We start from the raw sequence: 23591 nt of genomic DNA on the forward strand, positions 1-23591 counted from the left end.
TTTGCGGCGAGCTTTTGAAAAATTTTAACTTTAACTTTTAAGGAAAGGAAGAAGAAACTCGAATTAAAGAAAAAATTGCGTTCGACAGTACGAGTTTTTAGCTTTTATTTTTAACGAAAAACTCACATTTTAGCTTGTTGATTTTATGTAATTTTAAATATTTAAAAAAAACGTATAACTAGTTTTGTGAAGACTGTTACACAAATAAAAGTTACAACTTCCATCTACAAACTAGTTTTCTAAATAGCTTATTTATCACCATTATTAAAAATATGAAATAATTTGAAAATGTATCCACCTTATCCTAATAGGCATGACTTCCCAAGAAAAATGAGAGAGGATTAGAGAGGTCATTAGCTAGCATGTTTGATCAAGTTAATACTTAGCTAGAGTAATGTAAAAGCGGATGAAATCTTTTGATTGTGTTGTTACTTATATAGAGATCATTTTGGAAAAACAATGTGCCGGTGATGCACATGTGACTGAATACTTCAATAAAAATACAATGAAGTGCCATGGTTTTTATATATGTATGGTGGAACCCAACTTATTGCCATCTCTTTACAACCTCATATTAAGTGTTGGTATATTAGACATTTAAAATTTTTGTTCTCCATCTACATGGAAATGAAATAATATCTATATAACCTACTCAATATACAAAAATCACATCGGGGGATGTAAATACGTTCTAAGAAGCAACATAACTAAAGTTAATATCCACAAACTCGTCCTTCTATTCAAGTATGAAGGAAAAGAGTTTTTCATGAGCGAATATACTCTTTTTGAATCATTGCAAATATTTATGCGTTCAACGGGCATAAATGCATAATCCTCTTGTATTCCTAGTATTCATCTTTTGTCCAATCTTTCCTTGTTTCCAGTGTGTCTATTGACGTGATTTTCAACTTCTTAATATGTCAACCGCTAGCTTTTCCATATATGATTGGTCAAAATGCTCGTAGGTTTTCTTGTAAACATATCATTGGTTGTGTCCCCCATCGATTTGTTATCTAAAAACTCATCCGTCATCTCAGTTTCTCCTTGATCTGACCCCCACCCCATCATATCCGATATTGTCGTAGGTGTTCCGTTCGGAGTTTTGTTCCCCTGAGTTTGTTCTGATGGTGATGATTTGGTGTTGTTTTCCGATGAATTTTGTGCCAAATCATCTGCATAAAGTACATCCTCAATACGGTTCATCACCGTGTTCGCCAAACTCTCTAATACCCGTGAATAGCTCTCCAGAACCGCAAGGCCGACATCCTATTAAAAAAAAACCGTAAATTTATGGTGTAGTTGTTGTCAGCAGTCGAACAGACATAAAGATATATGTTCGACTGTTGACAAATCTTTAGTCATTGAACAAGAAGAGAATGAAATATGTGCTTTTTTCGTGTTCATACTCTATTCGACTCGATTTTGCAGATGTCTAGTGACGATTGAGGAAGTCCCGGGAACCGTTGTTTGATGAGGATTAAAATTGTTTCGGCTCTCTCTTCGAAAAGTTCCCTCCTTTCCATTTTTGCAGATGCACCCCATGAAGATCTTGACTCTTTTTGATGCATTTTTCTCTTCCATATGACTACCGAAGCTTCCATTTTGTTCTTTAGATCAAGTATTTTATGCTCTGATGACAAGTCCACAGATGCTAGGAATTGCCCTGGGTCGAAGAACTCGACTGTAAGGCTCTTATAAGTAACATCACCAAGGCTATCTCGGGCATTCTGTAACATTGTCAATACATTAATTAATATATTGTTTCATTTATCATGTCAACACTCAATCAAGATAACATTAGGGGTTTAATTGTTTATGAAAAAATGGACAAAAGAATTACTTATTTCGTAACCTTATTCAATTCGTTTTTGTTAAGACTAAAACCAAGTAGGGAATAGAAAGGAAGAGTACCATGTGTACATACACGGTGTACAACCCATGAAGCTAACCACTGAAACATTGAAGCTAACGTCTGCAAGAATGGAAATCGATCATAGATGCTTTCGGTCTGTTTAAAAAATGTAGGCAGTTCAGCTTTCCAGGGTTGTACACGTTGCATATTTAGTTGTATCCTTCATGTATTATGGGTTATACCTTAGGGAGAGTTTCGATGTAATTCTCAGGAATCTCCATTTCTCCAAGAACTTCAGCATTTATAGCCATGGAAGCTTTCAGAACTTGATTCGCGCAGTCTTTCTGCTTCTGCATCCATTTTCTTGATTCTTCCGACAACCCTCCCGGAGGAACCTTCACCGTTGGTAGCCACCATTTATCGTTTCTTTGCACTCCTTTTTCTGATTCATTCGCATCTTTAGATACATACCAGAATTCTTTCTGATCCTTGAAATTGTCTAAACAATCCTGAAACATATAAACAACTTCAATACGTTTACTAAAACGGGTGAAATGAGTAAATATGGAGATTTCAGGAGTTTGGTATCATTACAGTGAGCATCTTGTCGAGCTTTTTTAGTGCGGGAATGTTCATGAGAAGATCTTTTCTTTGTTTCGTCACCATAATCTGCATATCTGAATCGTATATTAAGAAACTTAGCTACAAAAACACACACTAAAACATACACACACATTATTAGGACCTCCATATTTGATCCATCTCTTGCTGTGTGTTGAACGGGAACAAACTCGACGATATGATCGGTGATCGATAGTAGCCAATCTACTTCTTTTCTCCACCTCTTTTTTGAATCTTCTTTCATTGGTCCTAGTTTATGTTGTTCCCCGAACACCGAAGCTACAGATTTCCCACAAAAAGATAAAAGAAAAGTGATTACGTTTTAACGAATTAACTTGTAAACTAGTCGGATTCATTACCAGCAAGATTTGTAATGGCATTCGTTAGAGCCAAAGCTGATGAAACACCCTTTCCTCCACCTGACATATCCTCTCCTAAAAGCAGCTTAGAAAACTTTTCTCTCATCTGTTCTAGATCTATAGAAAGAACGAATTTGTTTAGAAATAATCAGCGAGGGAAACATGAATTTGTTAAAAGCTTACCCGTTTTCGGCTTTTCCTTAGCGGTTTCTGGTTTTGTACTGTTTTCTAAATCTGATGTGCTTTCGGTCGGTTTAACATCTGCAGATTGTTCGACAACCATCGTTTCTTTCTCAGGGACTTCCGATGTTTGCTCTTCTTCCGCCATTTTCTTACAAGTTCTGCCTTTTCTTTGGATTTTACCGGAGATGAATCAAGGGATTACGCATGGTTTGAATCTATACAAGCCTATAAAAACAATAAAAACCCACTTTTCTTAAAGATATTAGTGGGAAATTTCTGAAACAAAATTTTGGGAAAAAAGAATGCATTCTTGATTGGTTGAATGGCAAGAATATGGTATTTTGATCGTTTTTTGTGTTTGTTTCGTCCCATTTTTTTGTTTGTGGTCTTTCTAATTTTAGAAACCTCATGGAGCTCTTTAATTTGTGGGGTGCATGTTTTTATGAAACATGAGTTTGTGTTTCTTGAATGGATGGTTTGTCTATGTGTCATTAATTGTTTGGCTACCCTACCCGATATTTAGGAACACAAAATTAAGGTGTTTCAGAATTGTTTTGTGAAGGGTACAACAACCCAGTTGTAATTTTGGTTTCTAATTAAGGTTTTTTTAGAAAGGCATAAATGGGTTAAAACTAGCAATTAGAGCTAGATCAAAATTACAAAGTTATAGAAGCAAAGGAAGGGTCATGCAACCATTCAATCCAACTAGAGTTGTACTTTTTACTTCTATTACCAATAATAATAATAAATAAATAAATAAAGAAAATCGAAACTATCATAAAAAATCCTTGATATTTTGGGTTTCGTTATTACAAAAATCAAATTGTTACGAAATTTCCACAAGACCCAAATCGTTGTGATTATAACCGCATCAAAATATTTCCTTTGTCCACTATTGAGCTTCAGACGATTCGCCCAAATGATCAAAGAGCACAAAGTCGAGACACGAGGACACACAATACCCCCGCCATGTTGTAATGAGCTTCCAAATGTCCACAACTCCGAGCAAAAAAAAAAAAAAAAAAAAAAAAGTGGCTAACGGTTTCCATAGCCAAACCACAAAATAGGGCACATAATGTATTTTAGATCAATACCTTTGTTCGAAAGGTTATCATGGGTGGGAATCATATTCAATAAAACTCCTCAATGTAAGATGTTCAGTTTCATGGGAACTAAAGTGTTTCATCTAATAGCCAACTTACTAGTAGCCAAAGTACCACTATTGATGAAAGCTCTAGTCGAAAGACCGTGAACGCCCCACTAAATTGTTTTAAATTTTAATTTGGTTTAAAGAATATTCAAATATAATTAATTAAACATTTAAATTTAATATTCCAATTAAATAATATTTCAAATTAATCATCATATTTAAATATCCAGATTTATCCGGTTAAAATAATATTTTAAAAATGAGGTTTATCCCCAGATTTTTGAAATCAGTAAAAATCCGAAAAAGTAAAAACCCGATAAGCGTTTTGTGTCAAACAGAGGGCGTGTTGTGCCTGCGGTTGATAGGTTTCTTTCCGATTTTCGTTTTTCACAAAGTTTTGTATCATAATTAAAACAATTAGGCTCTGATACCATTATTGGAGATTATTAACATCAAGTATACATTACATAGGTAGCAGAAAAATCAAAAGTTGATATACCTAAGTGCACATGCAACCTAGAATCTATGTTTTACCATTATAGCATCACACTTTGAAAAACTTAATGGAAAGAATTATTAACCTCTTGTTCATTTCCTTATGATCCCGTACGTGCCAACTTAGTTGCAAGATGAAGGATCCAAAGGAGAATCCCTCTAATGTAATCAATCAGACCCACGCACCAAATTGCAAAAAGGAAGATCCCACAAATTAGGGTTTATTCAAAAACTCAAGAACCTTATGAGAGGGGATGAGAATTTGGTTATGGAGAGGAAGAGACAGAGGTTGGGCGAATTTGGAGAGAGGAATAATTGGCTACATGCTTTACCCTAATAGTCAATTTATAGGTAGCTATTAGAATCCCAGATGGATACAAACTATAAGGTTTATCCTTATTTTGATTCAAACCAACTCTACCCCTATCCTTAGGGCATCAAAACCATCCACCATATGTCTTCTAGGAGATTCTAGAATATTTCAATTAATCTTTATAATTAATTAATATTCAACCTCTTTTAATTAATTAAATCATTTTAATTAATTTACCAAAATAGTTTCTAATTAATTTGTTAATTCCTTAATAAATTAACACATTATTAAACTCCATTTTTTATGTAATTTGGTTTATGAGGTAACCCAAAAGGACTCTGCTATTATTATAAATATTACCAAAACAGTTAATGACATTGGATACTATTTCCAACATCTTATTCTCCTCTAATTGCTTATTCTTATACTAAATCGATGATCTGCAACTCACGCTCACACATTTTGAAGACACATAAGATATTTGATGATACAAACCCTTATGGATGTGGGCATCCTTTTTTAATTTGGACATCAACTACGAAGACTAATCTTAGCAAAAAGTCTGGGTTTTTCTCAACCGAATGGTTTCAAAGACACATAAGGTATTTGATGATACAAACCCTTGTGGATGTGGGCATCCTTCTCGAATTTAGACATCAACTACGAAGACTAATCATAGCAAAAAGTTTGGGGTTTGTCCTTACCGAATGATAATTTTAACCGAAAGTTTTATCACGTCATTCTCATATATATTTGTTTTACCATAATGAAAAGTAAAATCCTAATTTTAAAATATACAGAAGGTGGATTTTTTAAGATGAAATATTTTTATTAATTCTTCATAAATCCTATGATATTTTTGTGATTATCCATCTAAGTAGAGGTAGACTCATTCCTACACCCATTGACTTCTTGTTGAGAGCATTCGCCCATGAAAACACTTTCCCCAATTTTGCATATATCAAAATTCCTAGGGTTTACAATTTCTAATTTGTAGCTTTCAGCGTTGAACTTTCCGCCCCTTTTATACTACCAACAAATTTCTTGAATTCTTCACATGCACCCTGCTATAGTTTCAATATAAAATTCAATATGTAAGCTGGTATATTACTTGAACACAATCTCTCTTTTAATGAATTTCAATTTCAAGAGAAAGTCTTAGAGAGAGAAAGTAGAGAGAGACAGAGAGAGAAAGTAATGGGCGATGAAAAATCTCCGAGTAGCAGAGATCGAGAGCTGCTTATACCTGTCGCCAATACAGCTGACGATGACGACGACGCGTCTTCAAAACCCTCACCTTCTTCCAATTCGTCGTCTCATCACGCCGGCCGTGAGGTCTCTTTCTTTCTATAGCTCGTAGCTCGCTGTACTTTGAAATATCTATATGATACTATGTTCGATTTGATTGCTTAGTTGGGCTTTGGATTATGAAGTTAACTGCGCCCTGTTAGGGTTTTAGGTGAATTCCCTTTATTATCTGAACTTCTTATAGGATCGTAATGGGTTTTTGTTCATTGTGCTTTCTAAGTTTCTATTACATCATTTAGTTTTTAGTTTTTCTCTGTGGATACAAGATTGGATGTGATTAGGGGTATAGCTCTGGGTTTTAACTTTTACGGGAGTGAATTGAATGCTTGATTCATTCGTTGGGTATCATTGATGGATTCCATTGAATAACTTGACTGTGATTCTATGAGTCTCGTATGTAGCAAGAGGGAGTTAGGTGGGAAGTGGTTAAGACTTAAGAATTGTGAAGAGGGACGTTGGTAGTTTGGTTTTAATTTCTTTTACCTCATCCACTATAAATCTATGATGATGAATTGGATATTTGGATTGATTATAACTTTGACAACTAGGGACATTCTTGTAATTTTTGTCTTCTATAAGAATACACTTTTAGACACTTGGGATCTGTTTGGTTGGAATGATGTAGATAATGGAATCACAACTCACAAGGGAATGGAATGAGCAAGGTGATGGATTGAATCATTGCATTCCATTATCATATGAGTTTACTCTCTGATTTTCTTCTTATAATTTCATCAGTCTTATTTCTTTTAATGAATCCCACCTAACTCCAATTACCCTATTCTAATGAGATTTTTCATGTCATCATTTTCATGTAGACTTTCATCAAAGTTGTCAGAAGTTGGGCTTCTAAAAAGTTCATGACCGGATGGTATGCACATTACCTTCAATACCCAAAATACCCTTACGTTCACTAAAAACAAAAATCATCTTTTAATGCCATTTCGGATTTAGTTTTAATGTTTAAAGATTTCATTTTTTTGCAGTGTGATCCTATTACCAATAGCTATAACTTTCTACATAACATGGTGGTTTATACATTTTGTGGATGGATTTTTCTCTCCAATTTATGTGCAACTCGGCATAGATATATTTGGTGAGCACATTTTTAATCACTACTAAAAGTAATTAAGTGACTAAACCAATAAACTTTAATGAGTTTGAATTTTATTTAGGTGTTGGATTTATAACATCCATCATGTTCATATTTTTGGTTGGAGTGTTCATGTCATCATGGTTGGGTGCATCTGTTTTAAGCCTTGGAGAATGGTTCATCAAACGAATGCCTTTTGTTCGTCATATCTACAATGCATCCAAACAAATTAGTGCTGCAATTTCTCCAGGTTATTAATTTCTTTATATATAATATAATATATAATATATAGTTGCTAAAGATTATTATTTGTTGTTGATAATATGTCAGATCAAAACACACAAGCATTTAAAGAAGTGGCAATCATTAGGCATCCCCGTATTGGTGAATATGCATTTGGTTTCATTACTTCATCTGTCACTCTCCAGGTTTATAAATTTCCATTCTTTTCTTCATTTGATATGTCATTAGTAAAATATAACAAAATTAATTATTGCTTTTTTTTTTATAGAATTATTCAGGGGAAGAAGAGCTATATTCGGTATATGTTCCAACAAATCATCTTTACATTGGTGATATCTTTTTGGTCAATTCAAAGGATGTTATCAGACCCAACTTATCTGTTCGTGAAGGAATCGGTAAGTCATCACTTTGTATTAAATGACTAAATTAACCTTCCATTATGAGTCTAAAATTGATGAATATTGTGGATTTGTTTGGAATGTAAGGGTAACATGGTCATTTAGTTTCTTTCAGACGGTTTATTCAGTCTATTAAGTAAAAAAGGAAAAAGATTGAACAATTTTTGTGGTTTTTTATTGCAGAAATTGTGGTGTCTGGGGGCATGTCAATGCCACAAATATTATCGACACTGGATTCAAGTGTTAATGTGGAGAGACCTAGAAACAACAGAGGCTAAACATAAACAGACATTGATTCATATTATGTGATAGTGGTTAGGACTTATAATTCTTGTTGTTTGTTATTATATACATATATGTAGCTTCAAATGGAGAACTAAAAAGCCAAAGATTATGTAGATAAAAGCTAGATTTTCTTCAATATTGTAAGTTTTAGTTTGATATTTGATGAGTTTTGATTCATATTTTTGAAGATTTATATCGGGTAATAATTAATAATATTGAGTCTAAAAAAGAGGCTAAGAAATGGGGGACTTGATCAAATCTTTAGGTGATATTTAAATATTCAACTTGTCAATGATCACCTAAACCTTCTTAAGCAATTATGTGGTGTTGAACACTTACAGCTTTGGATTTGATTCAAAAAGCCAAGACTAATGGGGGGATTAAGTTGATCTTTTTAAATAGATATCAGCCTTGTAATATAGACATTCGGCTACAAGAAAGAAGCACAAATTTCAAAGTCATCGTACCTGTGCCAAAATGCAATGGTGGATTCGGTTTTAACACAAGATGAGATAAAAGTTGTGGTTGTGATTGTGGTCGTGTACTAGATGGTTTCACATATTTTGGGAGTTACTTAAGGATGGAATAATCAGCATCGTCTGTTATTTTTAGGGTACTAGTAGTGTACGGAATGTTCATAGTTCTTCATCACTTGATTCTGAAGGTTTCTAATCCAATTATTGTTTATGATTTCATGCATATTAGTCTTATTAGAGTGCAATATAAGTTTATTGTAAGATGATAAGCTAATAGGTTGGCTCAGGTTGTGGGAAGTGTTGTCAATGTTAAAAAGTCTGTCTTTGTCTTCGTTAAAGGTCATTAAATTCTTGACAGACCTCTTATTGTTAATGAAGTAGTAGATTTGTATAAGACGAATATGAGAAAACTTATGGTTTGCAAAGTCGATTTAGAAAAGGCTTATGATTCGTTGAGTTAGAGTTACCTAGAGAAGATCATGGCTTTTATGGGTTTTAGTCATTCATAGATGCATTGGGTAACAACAGGTTTCAGCTCGTCTCAAGCTTCTAAACGGAAGCCCAACTTCGGAATTTCTGCTATAAAGAGGCCGAAACAAAGTGGTCCTCTTTCTAGTAGATTTTTGAGACTTTATGTTCTTCAAAAAGAAAAAAAAAAATATGTTTACTTATTGATCGGTGGTTTAACCAACAGTTGAAATGGAAGGGGGGGGGGGGGGGCTTCCACAACGAAAGGACGTGTGTCTTCAATAATGTCTTCAATAATAATGGCTTTATACGTCATTGCTTACGTTATTCCTCCCGCCACCGAAAGGACATATATTTTTGAATAATGTTTGCTTTTGTCATGGCTGACGTTAATCGACGTTTCTTCCATATCTAAGTAGGGATGTTTTGGTTGTTGCTTTATGATGACTTCCATTCTCTTGTCAATGTGTCTGCTATATGATTGTTGGCGCTTTTGATATACTTGAGGTATGGGTGAAATTGATGTAATTGTAATTGCCAACGAATCAATCGTCCACGGCAATAATCTTCTTGTAACCCTCAATAGTCTAGGGGCTATATTGTAAATATGTTTGTCGTCTTGCAATCATACGATTGAACACGCGTCCTTTCGTTGTGGAATGATATATTTTATAATTTGTATATTATCTTATTTGTTGGTATTTGTCGTTATCGGTAGAACACATGATATGTAACCTAGCGATACATGACATGTGTTCTACCGATAACGACAAATACCAACAAATAAGATAATATACAAATTATAAAATACATCCTTCCACAACGAAAGGACGCGTGTCTTCAATAATGTCTTCAATAATAATGGTTTTATACGTCATTGCTTACGTTATTCCTCCCGCCACCGAAAGGACATATATTTTTGAATAATGTTTGCTTTTGTCATGGCTGACGTTAATCGACGTTTCTTCCATATCTGAGTAGGGATGTTTTGGTTGTTGCTTTATGATGGCTTCCATTCTCTTGTCAATTGTCGTTATCGGTAGAACACATGTCATGTATCGCTAGGTTACATATCATGTGTCATTAGGTATCTAGAATATGACATAAGTATGTAACCCTCAATAGTCTAGGGGGCTAATTGTAAATATGTTTGTCGTCTTCCAATCATACGATTGCAATTCAATTATGTAACCGGCTCTCTTGAGCCTATAAATAGGGTCTTTGCTCGTATGGAATAAACAAGAGTTTTTTGAGTGTCTAAGACTTGAGTTGAATCTCAAAGTTCTTCCTCTGTTGAAATAGTTTGTCTATTTCTGAATAGCAGAGCCCTTTGTTGAAATAGTTCGTCTATTTCTGAATAGCAGAGTCCTATCCAACCCATTCATAAAATCAAACCAATCCATCATCAATTAAGAACATCATCAAGCGATCATCCCGACGCATCATTCAAGTATAATCCTATCCTAATTTTTATTAATCTCGTTATACATAAAATTTTGATGATGATGCATGATTATCATATATTCATAAAGTTGTGTCCAAAATGATAATTTCCACCTAACCACGGGGATCATTCTTGCAATTTTGTCTTAAAGTAATGTTGCTATTTTTGTCTCTTTGGTCTCTATCAGTTATGTACGCACAAATATGTTGTATTTAATTAATTATCTTTTTTATTTACGTTTTTAAATATGTTAAACCTTATATTATTATATATCCTTTAATTTATTTTATAATATAAAATTACTTAAAATATAAACTAAAGAATTTTTAGTATATAAATTTCTATAATAAGTAATTTAGTTAATCTAGCCAAAAACACTAATTACCTATTCAAAAATAGCCAAAAAAATACACATTAGCCAAAACTAGCCCACGAAATAGTAGATTGGCCAGGGTTAACTACGGTCAACGCACGTTGACTACGGTCAACGTAAGAAAACTACTCTTTCATTGCAATGGGCTACTCTTTCGTGGCATGTCTACTCTTTTGTGGCCCATTGTATATAATGTATTATTTTTCAGTTTAGGTTAATTTTGGCTCATTTTTCCTTCCATTTTTTATTATTTTCTCTCAATTGAGCATCTGAAGAACAACAAGGTACGTCCCTTTTTTTATCAAAATTTTACTGTATTGTTGATTAGGAGTGATTTTTATACATGAGGATAACTTTAAAAAAAACGAAAAAAAAATATTAAAACCGTAGGCTTCATAGGAAACCTACGTTGTACAAGTGCACAATGCACAAACCTACGGTGTACAAGTGCACAATGCACAGATTGTGCAGTGTGGACTTGTACAACGTAGGTTTCATATGAAGCCTACGGTTTTATTTATTTTTTTCGTTTTTTTTTAATTTGTTGTAACCTCGTAAACCATCATATATATTTATGATTTCATGATTTTTTTTTCAAAAAACATAAAAAAAATAATAATAATAACGAAACCGTAGGTTTTTTGGAAACCTACGGTGTACAACCAATTAATGCACAATTTGTGCATTAAAATGTTGTACACTGTAGGTTTCCTTAAACCTACGGTTTTTTTAATTTTTTTTTCGGGTTTTTTATTTTAAAAAAAGGTTATAACCAATAAACCTTGTATATATTGTTGATTCGTTGATTTGTTTTTGAAAAAAAAAATGAAACCGTAGGTTACCTTAAACCTACGGTTTTTAATTTTTTTTTTCGTTTTTTTCAAAAAAAAAATTTGTTTTACGAAATCTTAACGATTGTATATATGTTATGATTTCATGTTTTCATTTTGTGATAAAGTATGTTATTTTCTATGTTTCGATTATAGCATACTATAGCTATGTACTATCCATTTGAACAATTTTCTATGTTTATAATTGATAGATACTTTGAAGTATAATGTATTGCTAAAATAATCTTGTATTTTGTTAGTTTCGACTTTGTTATAAAATATGTTATTGTCACACCATTTTCAAAGTACAATGCTATATTTGGTATATTATTAGTATAGAAAATACAAAAAATGTTGTCAATTAATTTCCTTTGGTTTTTTTATACAAAGTAAACAGAATATATGAAATATTAAGCCTTATATGCTTTATCTACTTGTTTATCACTGTTTTTCTTTTATAAAACTTTATTTAACCTTAATGTTTATTTAATTTTGTAGTTTCCGAACAAAAGGATGATGGGTAACATATCTGTCAAAGCTTCATGTCATAAGTTACATGAAGTTTTGAGTGGCTTAAACGGACCAGTGCGAGAGATTTTTTCAACAACTAGCTTCGGTTACTTGTTGGACCTACCAGCTCAATCCGGGGACGGACTTCTTATTCATGGGTTGTTACTGCATATGTTGCGCCCTACTGCTGAAACGGACGCGGCTGAGCGTCTACATTTTATACATTTTCATTTGGTCCCGAGGAGTTCTGTCTTGTGTCCGTGATGTTGATAAGTCAGACTGACTTTTGATTCTTCGGGGAGACCCATCTTGCACTTCACCAAATAAACAAATCCAGTGAACGTGGTGGTTTCGTAAAATTCAACACATAAATAAAACATTCTCGGATTGTATCCCGGTGGCCAAACATATGATAATTGGGAATTAACAAACTCTCATCTTCCATCCGTAATAAGCAATACGAAATACTCATTACAACTCATTATGTTAATTTTGAGAAAAAAAAAAGCTAGAGAAGAAAACTTCCCAAATATGAAATAATTCCATAAATGTGGAATACTTATTCTATATAATGGGTTCAAAACAGTAGTCCACTCTGACAAAAAAGTAGTCAAGTTTAACAAAAAAAAAAGTCAAATTTAACAAAAATTAGTCAAATTTACCCAAATAGTAGTCAAATTTATCAAAAATTTAGTCAAAAAATTCAAAAAAGGAATCTACATTTTAGCAAAAAATTATTTTATCAAAATAATTGTTAAAAAACTATATTATATATTACAAAAAATATTTTTCAACAAAATAATTGGCAAAAAACTACTCTGTATTTTACAAACAATATTTTTAATCAAAATAATTTTTAAAAAACTACTCTCTATTAAGAAATTAAGAAAAAAAAAACGTAGATTTATCCCAAAACCGTAGGCTACAGTTTGGGAAACCGTATTTTATAAAGAGAAAACCGTAGGTTTTTAAAAAACCTACGGTTTTATATCTTCAAAATGAAAAAAAATATATACTAAACACGAAACAGTGGACGATTTAGCGAAACAGTAGCCGAATCTAAATATCTACGGTTTCGTGGCCTATTTTGGGACAATTCTTAATTTTTGGCTAAAAATGGTTAATTACTTCCTTAATTTGGGTAGATTAGTAATTACCCCTAAATAATATATTGATATACAAAACAACATATAATTTTTATATTTAATTAAGGGGCTTTCACAATTTGAAGAATGGATTGCAAAATTTATTTGAAAGACTTTATTTCAATGCTTAGGTGCGATCCGTGTCCTCCCTTTTAGAGGATTTTAGAGGAGGTTGAGGTTTCAGTCTCATTTGAGACATAGCCACATGGATGGTACTAAGGTGTAGATTACGAGTAGATTAGTTTGTTGTTCAAAAAAAATATTTAATCGAATGGTTAAGGATTAACTACAAAGATATTTTTTATATTCATTTAAAGGGCTTTCACAATTTGAAGAGTAGCTTTCAAAATTTATTTAAAATGATATTAAAACCGAATGTTTTGGTGCGATATGTAGCTTATATGTTTAGCCAGATGGTAGGGGTTGACTACAAAGGAAATTTCCACGTGCGGTACGACATGAGAAATTTCTTCATGGTAATATCAATGAAAGAAACTCAAGGGGTCAACTAGTGGGGATTTTGGTTTATCCAATAGAGGATCGCATGGTCGACATTGTGGGTCCGTGTATGGTTTAGAGCATTCGTCAAAGCACAGGTATATGAGGTTGCACACAGTCTGATAAGCATGATATGGATGTTAAATGTTTGGTAGAGATCAAGAAGTTGTGTGAACTTATAGATGTTCATTTTGGTTACCCGAACAATTTTGGTTGGATATAGGTTTACTATCCATTGTTTTCGTTTTCGAGTTCAAGTTTGGTAAAGATGTTTGACTTTTCAATTGTGATCCGTTGGGCTTAGTTTGTAAGCCAAAATGTAGATTGTAGGTAAAAACTAGGTTAAACCTCCAAGTCTACGCGACAACTGTGATAATAAGGGTTAACTTTAGGGGCCTTTTCTTTAAATAGGGAAGAAAGTCTCAAGTTTTGAATGTATGTAAAAGGGAAATCTCCAGAAAAGTCCTAAAATTTTACCTTAATTTACGAAAAAGTCTCAAACTAAATTTTGTTTACGAAAAAGCATGAATTACCGGTAAAAATGGCGATTTGACCCGTTTTTTCCGGTTTACCGGTTTTATTACTTACCTGTTTCAGTAAAGTCCCATTATTTTACCCTAATTTGCGAATAAGTCCCAAAATAAAATTTACTGATGATTTGGCCCTTTTCTCTATGTAACATACATTTTACCGGTTTCATTGCTGACCTGGACGCCTAGTCATTAAATGAGATGATGAGATGGATATGTTGAGTTATATAATGCTATGTTTAGCATAAAACTTGATATATTGATGTTTTGTATATCTTTTTGGAACATAAAATGCATCCAACGAAGACTACAATAATTACATAAACTAACAACAACTGCGTCATTTTTCACGTTTATAAGAAATATCAAATTGTCTATCTAATCTTATGTAACCCAATATATCCATCTCATCAGACATCAACTCATTTTCTGCCTTTTTTTCTTGGAAACACATATTTTATTGGTTTCATTGCTGACGTAGATACATAGTCATAAATGATCCGATGAGATAGGTATCAAATTTTACAGTAAATGTGACATTATATAATCCATTGTATTCATCTTATCAGCTAATTTAATGACTAGGTGTCGAAGTCTGCAATGAAACCGATAAAATGTATGTTACATGAAGAAAATTGTCAAATCATCAGTAAATTTTATTTTGGGACTTATTCGCAAATTATGATAAAATAATGAGACTTTAGTGAAACATGTAAGTAATAAAACCGATAAACCGGAAAAAATAGGTCAAATCGCCATTTTTACCGGTAATTCATGCTTTTTCGTAAACAAATTTTAGTTTGAGATTTTTTCATAAATTAGGGTAAAATTTTTGAACTTTTTTGGAGATCCCCTGTATGTAAAATGTCCATCTAAGAATTAAGAGATCTCATTTGGCCATATTGTTAATTCTTCTTGAGAATTTCATCAGGATCATTGTTTGCTTCCGTTATTGGCGCAATACAAAATCAAATTTGATCAATTTATTTTGATCTAATTTGAAAATTTTTAAACAAGGGATAATGTGCCGAAAAATAGAACTAAACGTTGGAAATTCTTAAATTCTTTATAGTTGTAAACGAGGGTTTCGAAATTCAAATTGGTAAAAAGTCCAAAAGTCCATAACTATTTTTAGGAGTTGTGGTGGCCCTTTGGACCTGCCAACTCATTTCCTTGTCCTTTTTTTTCGAATTCAAATAGTTATTATATATAGTGCAATAACAAAAATTATTATAAAACTATATTAATCTTTAATACAAACAATTTATAAAGTTATAGACACTTTATAATGATATCGACAATTTCTAAGGCTATATTTAATAAGTCATAACTAGTTATTTTTGAAGTTATTTTTTTTTTTTTATTTTTTTTTTTAAGATGGTATATTTTTGACAAGCCAAGAAAGCAGTTGTAAGCTAGTTTTCTATATTTTCCGGTTAGTAGTTAGTGTACCGATTAGTGTTTACCAAAATCTTATTTTTTATTAATTAACTTATAAATACCAATCAATTTTAACAACTTTTCAACTAGTACTGAGGAATGCTTTGAATTCCTAATTTCCTAAACCCGAATTTAACTCGTTTTCAAATAAAAAACTTTATATACTTTACTTTAGTTATCTTTCTTGGGCCTGGGCCCATTAATAGAACTCAGCCGAAATTTCACTTCCTAGTACTGACACATGTTTTGTTTAAGGTTCCAAGATCCCGATGGAACCAACACACACGCATCCGTCACCTTCGACATTTTGTGCCCACATGAAACGGTCTCTTTCCATTTCCGCCATCATCGCTTCTTAAAATCTCCTAAACACCTTCAAATCTGTGTGGGTTTTCTCGTTTCTCCATCTAATCGAATCGAATCCGATGAAGATTTCTCCCTCAATTTCTGTTCGCCATTGAATCCGGCCACCACACACACAAGAAAATGAGCACCGAAAAGTTGGAAAGCGATGTAACAAGTCTCGGCGGCAGCAGCACGTCGTCATCAACGTCGCCGAAACGAGATCGATCTCCGACGACGTCGTATAATTACTACGTTCAAAGTCCATCTCGCGATTCGCATGATGATGTTGATAACAAATCCTCAACCAACAGTCAAACAACTCCGACTCACAGCTCTCCGAATGACTCGCCGTCGCATCCTTCACACTCACGACCGTCTTCCTCCAGCGCCAGTAGAGTTTCCGGCCCCTATCGAGCTTTTGCGGTGACCGGAAAACACCGCGTCCATTCGTCTTTTAGGAAGAGGAAAGGGTGGCCGCCGTTGTTCAGTGTGATTGACGAGGAAAATGAAGATTATGAGGACGATGATTACTTCCGAGATAAAGAATTCATGCGACAATGTCGGATTATGATGGTATTGATGGGATTGGTGATGAGTTTTACGGCGATCTGTTTCATCACATGGGGTGCGAGTAGGCCTTACAAACTTCAAGTTCATATGAAGGTAATTTTATCGTGTTATATATATATATATATATATATATATATATATATATATATATATATATATATATATATATATATATATATATATATATATATATATATACTCAGAACTCAAAATACTTGAGTTTATTACTCATATTTTTAAAATATATAATCACAAATTTTATAATGATGTCATGATGTGTGTGCTAGCAATGTCATTTTACTTTCACATTTTCTTTCTAACATATCCACTAAAAATAGTTTATCTTAGATTTATTCTTGTAATCTAATAAATCTATGTTAATATTATACTTTCACATGTTCTTACAAATATATATTGGAAATAATTATTTTTAATTATTTACGATGTTATTATACTTTTATTAGAATGTCGAGTTATATCATACTTATTCAATTTTGATCAAATTAACTAATTAATTAATTAATTAATTAATTTTGTACAAGATGATTATGTAATAACAATTTTTCATAGAGAATTTCAATAGTTTTTTTAATAGACGAAAATATTATAATTGACATGATTGCAAATTCACAAAACATTTGATTTATTGGTGTTTTTGCCCAAGCGTGTTGTTAAAAACAATAAAATGTATAACGGTGTTTTTATCTTTCAAATAATAGCAAATAGCAAATAGACATACCTGACAATTTTGAATATTGTGATAACAATATTTGGTTGCAGCTATATAGTAGGTGATGTTATTTTTCGTGAAATTAGTCTATCATGAATCATTTATATAACATGAGTTTTTGCCTTTATGACATGAATCATCAACATTATGGTTTTGTAGAGTTGGAAGGTGAACAATTTCTATTATGGAGAAGGAACGGATTACACCGGAGTTCCAACCAAGTTCTTGACTGTAAATTGCACGGTGAAGATGAACATAGAAAACCCTGCCACCTTTTTTGGCATCCATGTCTCTTCAAGTTCTTTAAATCTCTTCTATTCACAAATCGTGGTAGGAAGTGGTCAGGTAATTAGCTCTTCACGCCCTTGATTTTCTTCATGGGATTTTAACTTTGAAACCTTTCAATTTACAATGTTGTATTATGTTTGTTATCATTAGTTTGTGAACTATTATCAACCGAAGAAAAGCCAAAGGACAATGTCAGTGAATGTTGAAGGTCGTAAGGTTCCTCTCTATGGAGCTGGTATACGTTTAGCTACGTCAAACAACAACAATAGTGTCCCATTGAAGTTAGAGTTTGAGATTCGGTCTCATGCCAACTTGGTGGGGTGGTTGGTAAAGACAAAACATCGGCGTCAAGTCTTTTGCATCATGGAAATTGACTCTGAGAACAATAAAGTTATAGACTTTAAGAGGGAATCATGTTCGTATACGTGAAATGAAAATCAAGATCAAAAGTTGCTTTCATGTTTTTTCTTATTTTATAGACATCACTAGCAAATGAGTAATTCTAGTTACATTTGTTTCCTATTTGGTAGATTTTGGGTGTGATAAACCACAATCGTTTCTCTTGGATCTTGCATCATTTGTAAAGGATTAATTTCACTTTATATATCTAAAATGTGTTACTTTAGTTTATTTTATTTATTTATGATGAGTTACATATGTAAAACTACAAATTTTGGAAAAAATAAACAAGTCAGGTAACTTAGAAGTTGCCTAAAACATACTCAAAGTTTTACTACTCCTAAATTTTTTTGTACAAGAAATGATATTTTACATGATATTAATTTCATAAAACATACAACATTAGCTTGGTTCTCAAGAAACTAATACATCCCACGACATAAACAAGATAATTGACTAATTGAGTAGACATTGATTATAGTGCAACCCAATGCAAGAGTCATATATTGAAAGGTTGCACTTTGTGCCTTAACAGAACTACAAGTGTACCAAAACTATATAGAACTAGCCAATATAAGAATATGGTATTGGCAATTAGGTTAGGTGGTGAGTAAGTAAGGAAATTACTTTAGATGTTAAGGCATCAAAGAAATAGAAGTATGTTGTCTAAATAGGAAATGTGCGAAGTATATCATTATGAAAGAAGCGCATGCTTTGTAATGCATTTTATGATAATATGCATTCTAATATCATAGGTATGTGTATCAGAAATACTAAAGATTAGTAGAAATACCAGGTAATGAAAGTACACTGCCTACATAGAATATCATAATAAGTATGATGCCTAAATGAGAATCAATTGAAGTATGAGATGAACATATATGTGTGTATTTGGTAGTGCATTTATTAGTAAATATGTAGGGTCTCATATATGATAAACATTATCTTAGGGATGTGAATACAACCAAATTTAAGTTTAAAAAACACCTTCAAACAACAAAGTTGAAAAAACAATGTCTCTTATTGTTTGTCCATATTAAATGAGGGTTTTGTTAAGATTTATGGAGTCTTGAACAAATTGACAAGTTCCTAAGAGTTCAAGGGCCATAAATGAAACTTGGAAATTAAAACAATTGAATATTGAATTGGACGCACTATCAATTGTTTAATAATATTGTTGGACGGTGGCTATCAATTAAACAATTGTTTAATATTTCTTTGACTATGCATACTTTCGGTAATGAACGGCCGCAATATTATATTCACAATATGTGAATTGAAGAAAAGTTTACGGCACATCTCAATATATATATGTGCAATGTAACTCTTTGTATGTGTGCATCAAATATAACTTGTGGAGTTATAAATTGTAATCTTATTGAGTTAATAAGAAAATTTAGTTGCAGCCCGTGGACGTAGGATTTACACCGAATCCGAATCACGTAAAATCCTTGTGTTCTTTATTGCTTTATTTTCTCGTTTCGTTTGTGTGTATGTGATAGTGTTTCCGCTGCGTGTACCCTGTCTCAATTCCTTACAATTGGTATCAGAGCCTGGTTAGCGAGGTTTTGGAGGGTACGATCATTTTTTTTTATCACGCACGAGTGTACCTGATTTGTATCTTGTTTGTCGTAATGGCTGAAGACAAGATTATAATCGAAAGGTTCAATGGTTCTGATTTTAGTTGGTGGAAAATGCATTAGAAGCATTGCTATGTCAGAAAGACTTGGACATGGTACTCGGAGACAAACTGGAGAAAATGGAAAAAGCTGCTGAAGATGCGTGGAACTCAAAGGACAAGAAAGCCAAGGCGGTTATTACATTGTCGTTGACGAAGAGCGTTGCTTTCAACATCATGAATGAAACCACGGCGCGTGGTATGATGGAGGCTCTGTCAAATATGTATGAGAAACCATCGGCGGCTAACAAGGTGTTCTTGATGAAGGAGTTGTTCACTACAAGGATGAATGAGGAAGGCTCAGTTACGGTTCACATTAACAATCTAAATTCAATTCTGTCCAGATTATCATCTGTGGGAATTAAATTTGATAATGAGACTCAAGCTTCGCTGCTACTAGCTTCTCTACCTGATAGCTGGTCCGGAACAGTTGCTGCTATTACAAGTTTCGTGGGGACCAGTGGTATGACTTTTGAAGGGGTTAGAGATTTGGTTCTAGGCGAGGATATCAGACGCAAGAATCAAGGTGGATCTTCCTCTTCTGATTTATTAAATGTCGGAAGAGGTAGAGGGAATAGCAGGAATAGTGGGAGCAGTGGGAGTCGGGGAAAAAGTTCTTCTAGAACTTTGAAGAATGTGAAATGTTGGAACTGTCAAGAAGTGGGACATGTTAAGAGTCAATCTCCAAAGAAAGAATTGAACATTGCTGGTGCTGAGAGTGTGTCTGAGGATGATGCATTGATACTCAGTATGGAAAGTTCTGTAGACTCTTGGGTCATGGATTCAGGGGCTTCGTTTCACGCCATGGACAACGGGGAAACGATGGTGAATCTAAAAGAAGGAGATTTTGGAAAGGTACGGTTAGCAAATGACGAGATGCTTCAAGTAACGGGCATGGGAGATATTGATTTGGTTACTTCATTGGGAACTACATGGAGCCTAAAGGATGTCAGGGTGATTCCGGAGCTGAAGAAGAAATTGATTTCTGTTGGTCAGCTGGATAAACAAGGACTGGAAGTAAGGTTTGGAAGTGGTAAATGGAAGGTGGTCAATGGTGATCTGGTGATTGCTCGTGGTATGAAGCGTGGGTCATTGTATATGGTTGAGGTACCTGCTGAGGGAAGTATGACCATCCCGATTAAGCAAAACAAAATCTGGTTCGCTAAATCTACTGCTAAGAGAGTTCATTTTGCAAACATGAATTCTGGAGCCAAGGGGATGTTAGCTGAACAAGTCGGAAATTCTAAACCATTCAGGGGATTCTATGACAGTGGGAGCACGGGGTGTGTCCCGGGTACAGTTACAAAGAGCCGTTGGGTTTTGAAGACTAAGACTGGAAAATTCTCTCTTGTTGGAAGTTTGCAAAGTTTGGAGAGTGTTAGTGGTCCTCGGTGTATCTCTGGATCTGGTGGAGTGTCCAAACCGGTTGAGACAGAGGATGAGTCGGTGGTGGGATTAGCCACGACTGAGTTGGAGCTAGTGGGAGCTTCAACTGGCCCTTCTAGTACTTGAAGATGAGGGGCGGCTGCAATTAGAGAAATCAGACTAAGTTTTAGCTTGTTCTTTGAAACTGGAAGCTTGAAGGACTTGGTTGTTTTTTAAGATTACTGGAGTAATTGAGAGTTGAATGGCGGAGAAAGAATAATTTGTTCAAGTCTCCAAGTGGGAGATTGTTAAGATTTATGGAGTCTTAAACAAATTGACAAGTTCCTAAGAGTTCAAGGGCCATAAATGAAACTTGGAAATTAAAACAATTGAATATTGAATTGGACGCACTATCAATTGTTTAATAATATTGTTGGACGGTGGCTATCAATTAAACAATTGTTTAATATTTCTTTGACTATGCATACTTTCGGTAATGAACGGCCGCAATATTATATTCACAATATGTGAATTGAAGAAAAGTTTACGGCACATCTCAATATATATATGTGCAATGTAACTCTTTGTATGTGTGCATCAAATATAACTTGTAGAGTTACAAATTGTAATCTTATTGAGTTAATAAGAAAATCTAGTTGCAGCCCGTGGACGTAGGATTTACACCGAGTCCGAACCACGTAAAATCCTTGTGTTCTTTATTGCTTTATTTTCTCGTTTCGTTTGTGTGTGTGTGATAGTGTTTCCGCTGCGTGTACCATGTCTCAATTCCTTACAGGTTTAATCTTCGTGACACCCCAAGTGACATTATCTGTCTAAGTGAAACGAAACTTACCAATGTGGTGGGGGATTGATGGAAATTTAAGTGGTTAGATTACCTTTGTCCCACATATGTGGGAAGAAGAATCTTTTGTGGGTTTATAAGGCTTTTCTAGCCTTACGCCTTTAAAGATTTTAATAGAGGTTTAGGGTTGGGCCAAGCCCACATGCGTGCCTAGCCGAGTCATAGATGCAAGACATGAGGTTCGCGAAATACCACACGTTTTAGGCGCATTTCGCACGTCGTATCAGTCATTGGGAGCTGAGAAGATTTTGATTTTTGCAGGGTTTAGGTCGGTGTTTGACCGTGCAGATGCACCAGGGAAGCTTTGTGTTTATCGGTTCTTCCATTGTTGTTGAAACGAGAGATAACTTCATTAAATCCTAGTATTCCACATTGAGACTTACAATCATCGGTGTGCATAAAACCCTTTAAGGACATGAGTCATTTTCGTGTAGGTAGGTGGTCTAGGTGGGGAGGTAGGTGGTATGGGTATATGTGTGGGTGGGTGGAGTGGGTAGGTAGGTGGTCTGGGTAGTGAAGGGCTAGGTGTATACGTAGGCATAGGGGTGAGTATATGTAGGTACGTTGGGTACACATGGAGGCACGAGTGTGGGTGTGTGGGTGGAAGTATGTGTAGGGGTGGGTGAGTTGGTGGTATGGATATAGGTGTGGGTAGGTGAGGTTTAAGAGAGATGATGATAATCATTTGATGAATCATAGCTAAAATAAAGATGGGGTGGTAGGGCATTTTTGTCTTTTTAATAAGACAAAAAAATATATATAAAATCTTTACCCTTAACTAAAGAATGACAAATTCCTTCAAGCGTGGAATTTAACGAAATTTAAAGAATTCTAATTCCTTTGATTTTGTCGACCAAACCAATTTTTATACAAATGTACATTCTAATTCCTTCAAATTCCTTCGAAGTCTGTGATGACAAAATGGTCTTAATTTTTTGTTTTGTGTAATAATTAAAAGTATTTTGGCAATGTTATTTTGGTTTAAGCTTCTTTCCCAAGTATATTTGTATCTTTTGGTTTAAAAACTATTTAGGAGGTGTGATTTTGAGTTTTTAGATAATCTCCATTATTCAAAGAGTAAACATCGGGTATACTTACAATGTTTTCGTGGTCTAGCAATTGTATTTTGACATGTTTTCCAATCCTAACACTTTTACTTTGACATGTGTTAAGATTAGAGGATCCTTTCTTTTAATCAACAGATGGTTTTTCTCCAACTGTGATTTCCTACTTGTTGAATAGTACAATATAATCTCTTTATATCTTTCTTAAAAGACATAGACTTCTTCTCCCTTTCATAAACTTTCTATGCATGAAAAGAGGTAAGAGATGCATTTTCC

The 23591-nt window shown here is 33.8% G+C and overlaps 3 protein-coding genes across 3 annotated transcripts; 2 read left to right on the top strand and 1 right to left on the bottom strand.

The window, feature by feature from the left end:
- Positions 1–660: 660 nt before the first annotated feature.
- Positions 661–3351, bottom strand: LOC145124495 (rop guanine nucleotide exchange factor 11-like). The gene is made up of 7 exons (XM_079059858.1): positions 3016–3351; positions 2833–2949; positions 2598–2752; positions 2447–2521; positions 2095–2361; positions 1407–1727; positions 661–1266 (listed from the first exon to the last, which is right to left on the bottom strand). Exons 1-7 carry the CDS (start codon positions 3158–3160, stop codon positions 928–930), a joined length of 1419 nt encoding a protein of 472 aa, XP_078915984.1. The 5' UTR covers positions 3161–3351; the 3' UTR covers positions 661–927.
- Positions 3352–5891: 2540 nt separating this feature from the next.
- Positions 5892–8458, top strand: LOC145124496 (protein LIKE COV 1-like). The gene is made up of 7 exons (XM_079059859.1): positions 5892–6308; positions 7100–7152; positions 7268–7377; positions 7457–7624; positions 7705–7802; positions 7886–8012; positions 8199–8458. Exons 1-7 carry the CDS (start codon positions 6171–6173, stop codon positions 8291–8293), a joined length of 789 nt encoding a protein of 262 aa, XP_078915985.1. The 5' UTR covers positions 5892–6170; the 3' UTR covers positions 8294–8458.
- A 7852-nt stretch (positions 8459–16310) lies between these two features.
- On the top strand, positions 16311–18481 carry LOC145125969 (uncharacterized). Its single transcript, XM_079061381.1, has 3 exons — positions 16311–17022; positions 17819–18004; positions 18098–18481. The coding sequence occupies exons 1-3, from the start codon at positions 16501–16503 to the stop codon at positions 18374–18376; spliced, it is 987 nt and encodes a 328-aa protein (XP_078917507.1). The 5' UTR covers positions 16311–16500; the 3' UTR covers positions 18377–18481.
- Positions 18482–23591: the final 5110 nt, after the last annotated feature.

The sequence above is a fragment of the Lactuca virosa genome, chromosome 7, assembly GCF_052849685.1.
Source record: "Lactuca virosa cultivar CGN04683 chromosome 7, Lactuca_virosa_CGN04683_v6, whole genome shotgun sequence".
Taxonomy (NCBI): domain Eukaryota; kingdom Viridiplantae; phylum Streptophyta; class Magnoliopsida; order Asterales; family Asteraceae; genus Lactuca; species Lactuca virosa.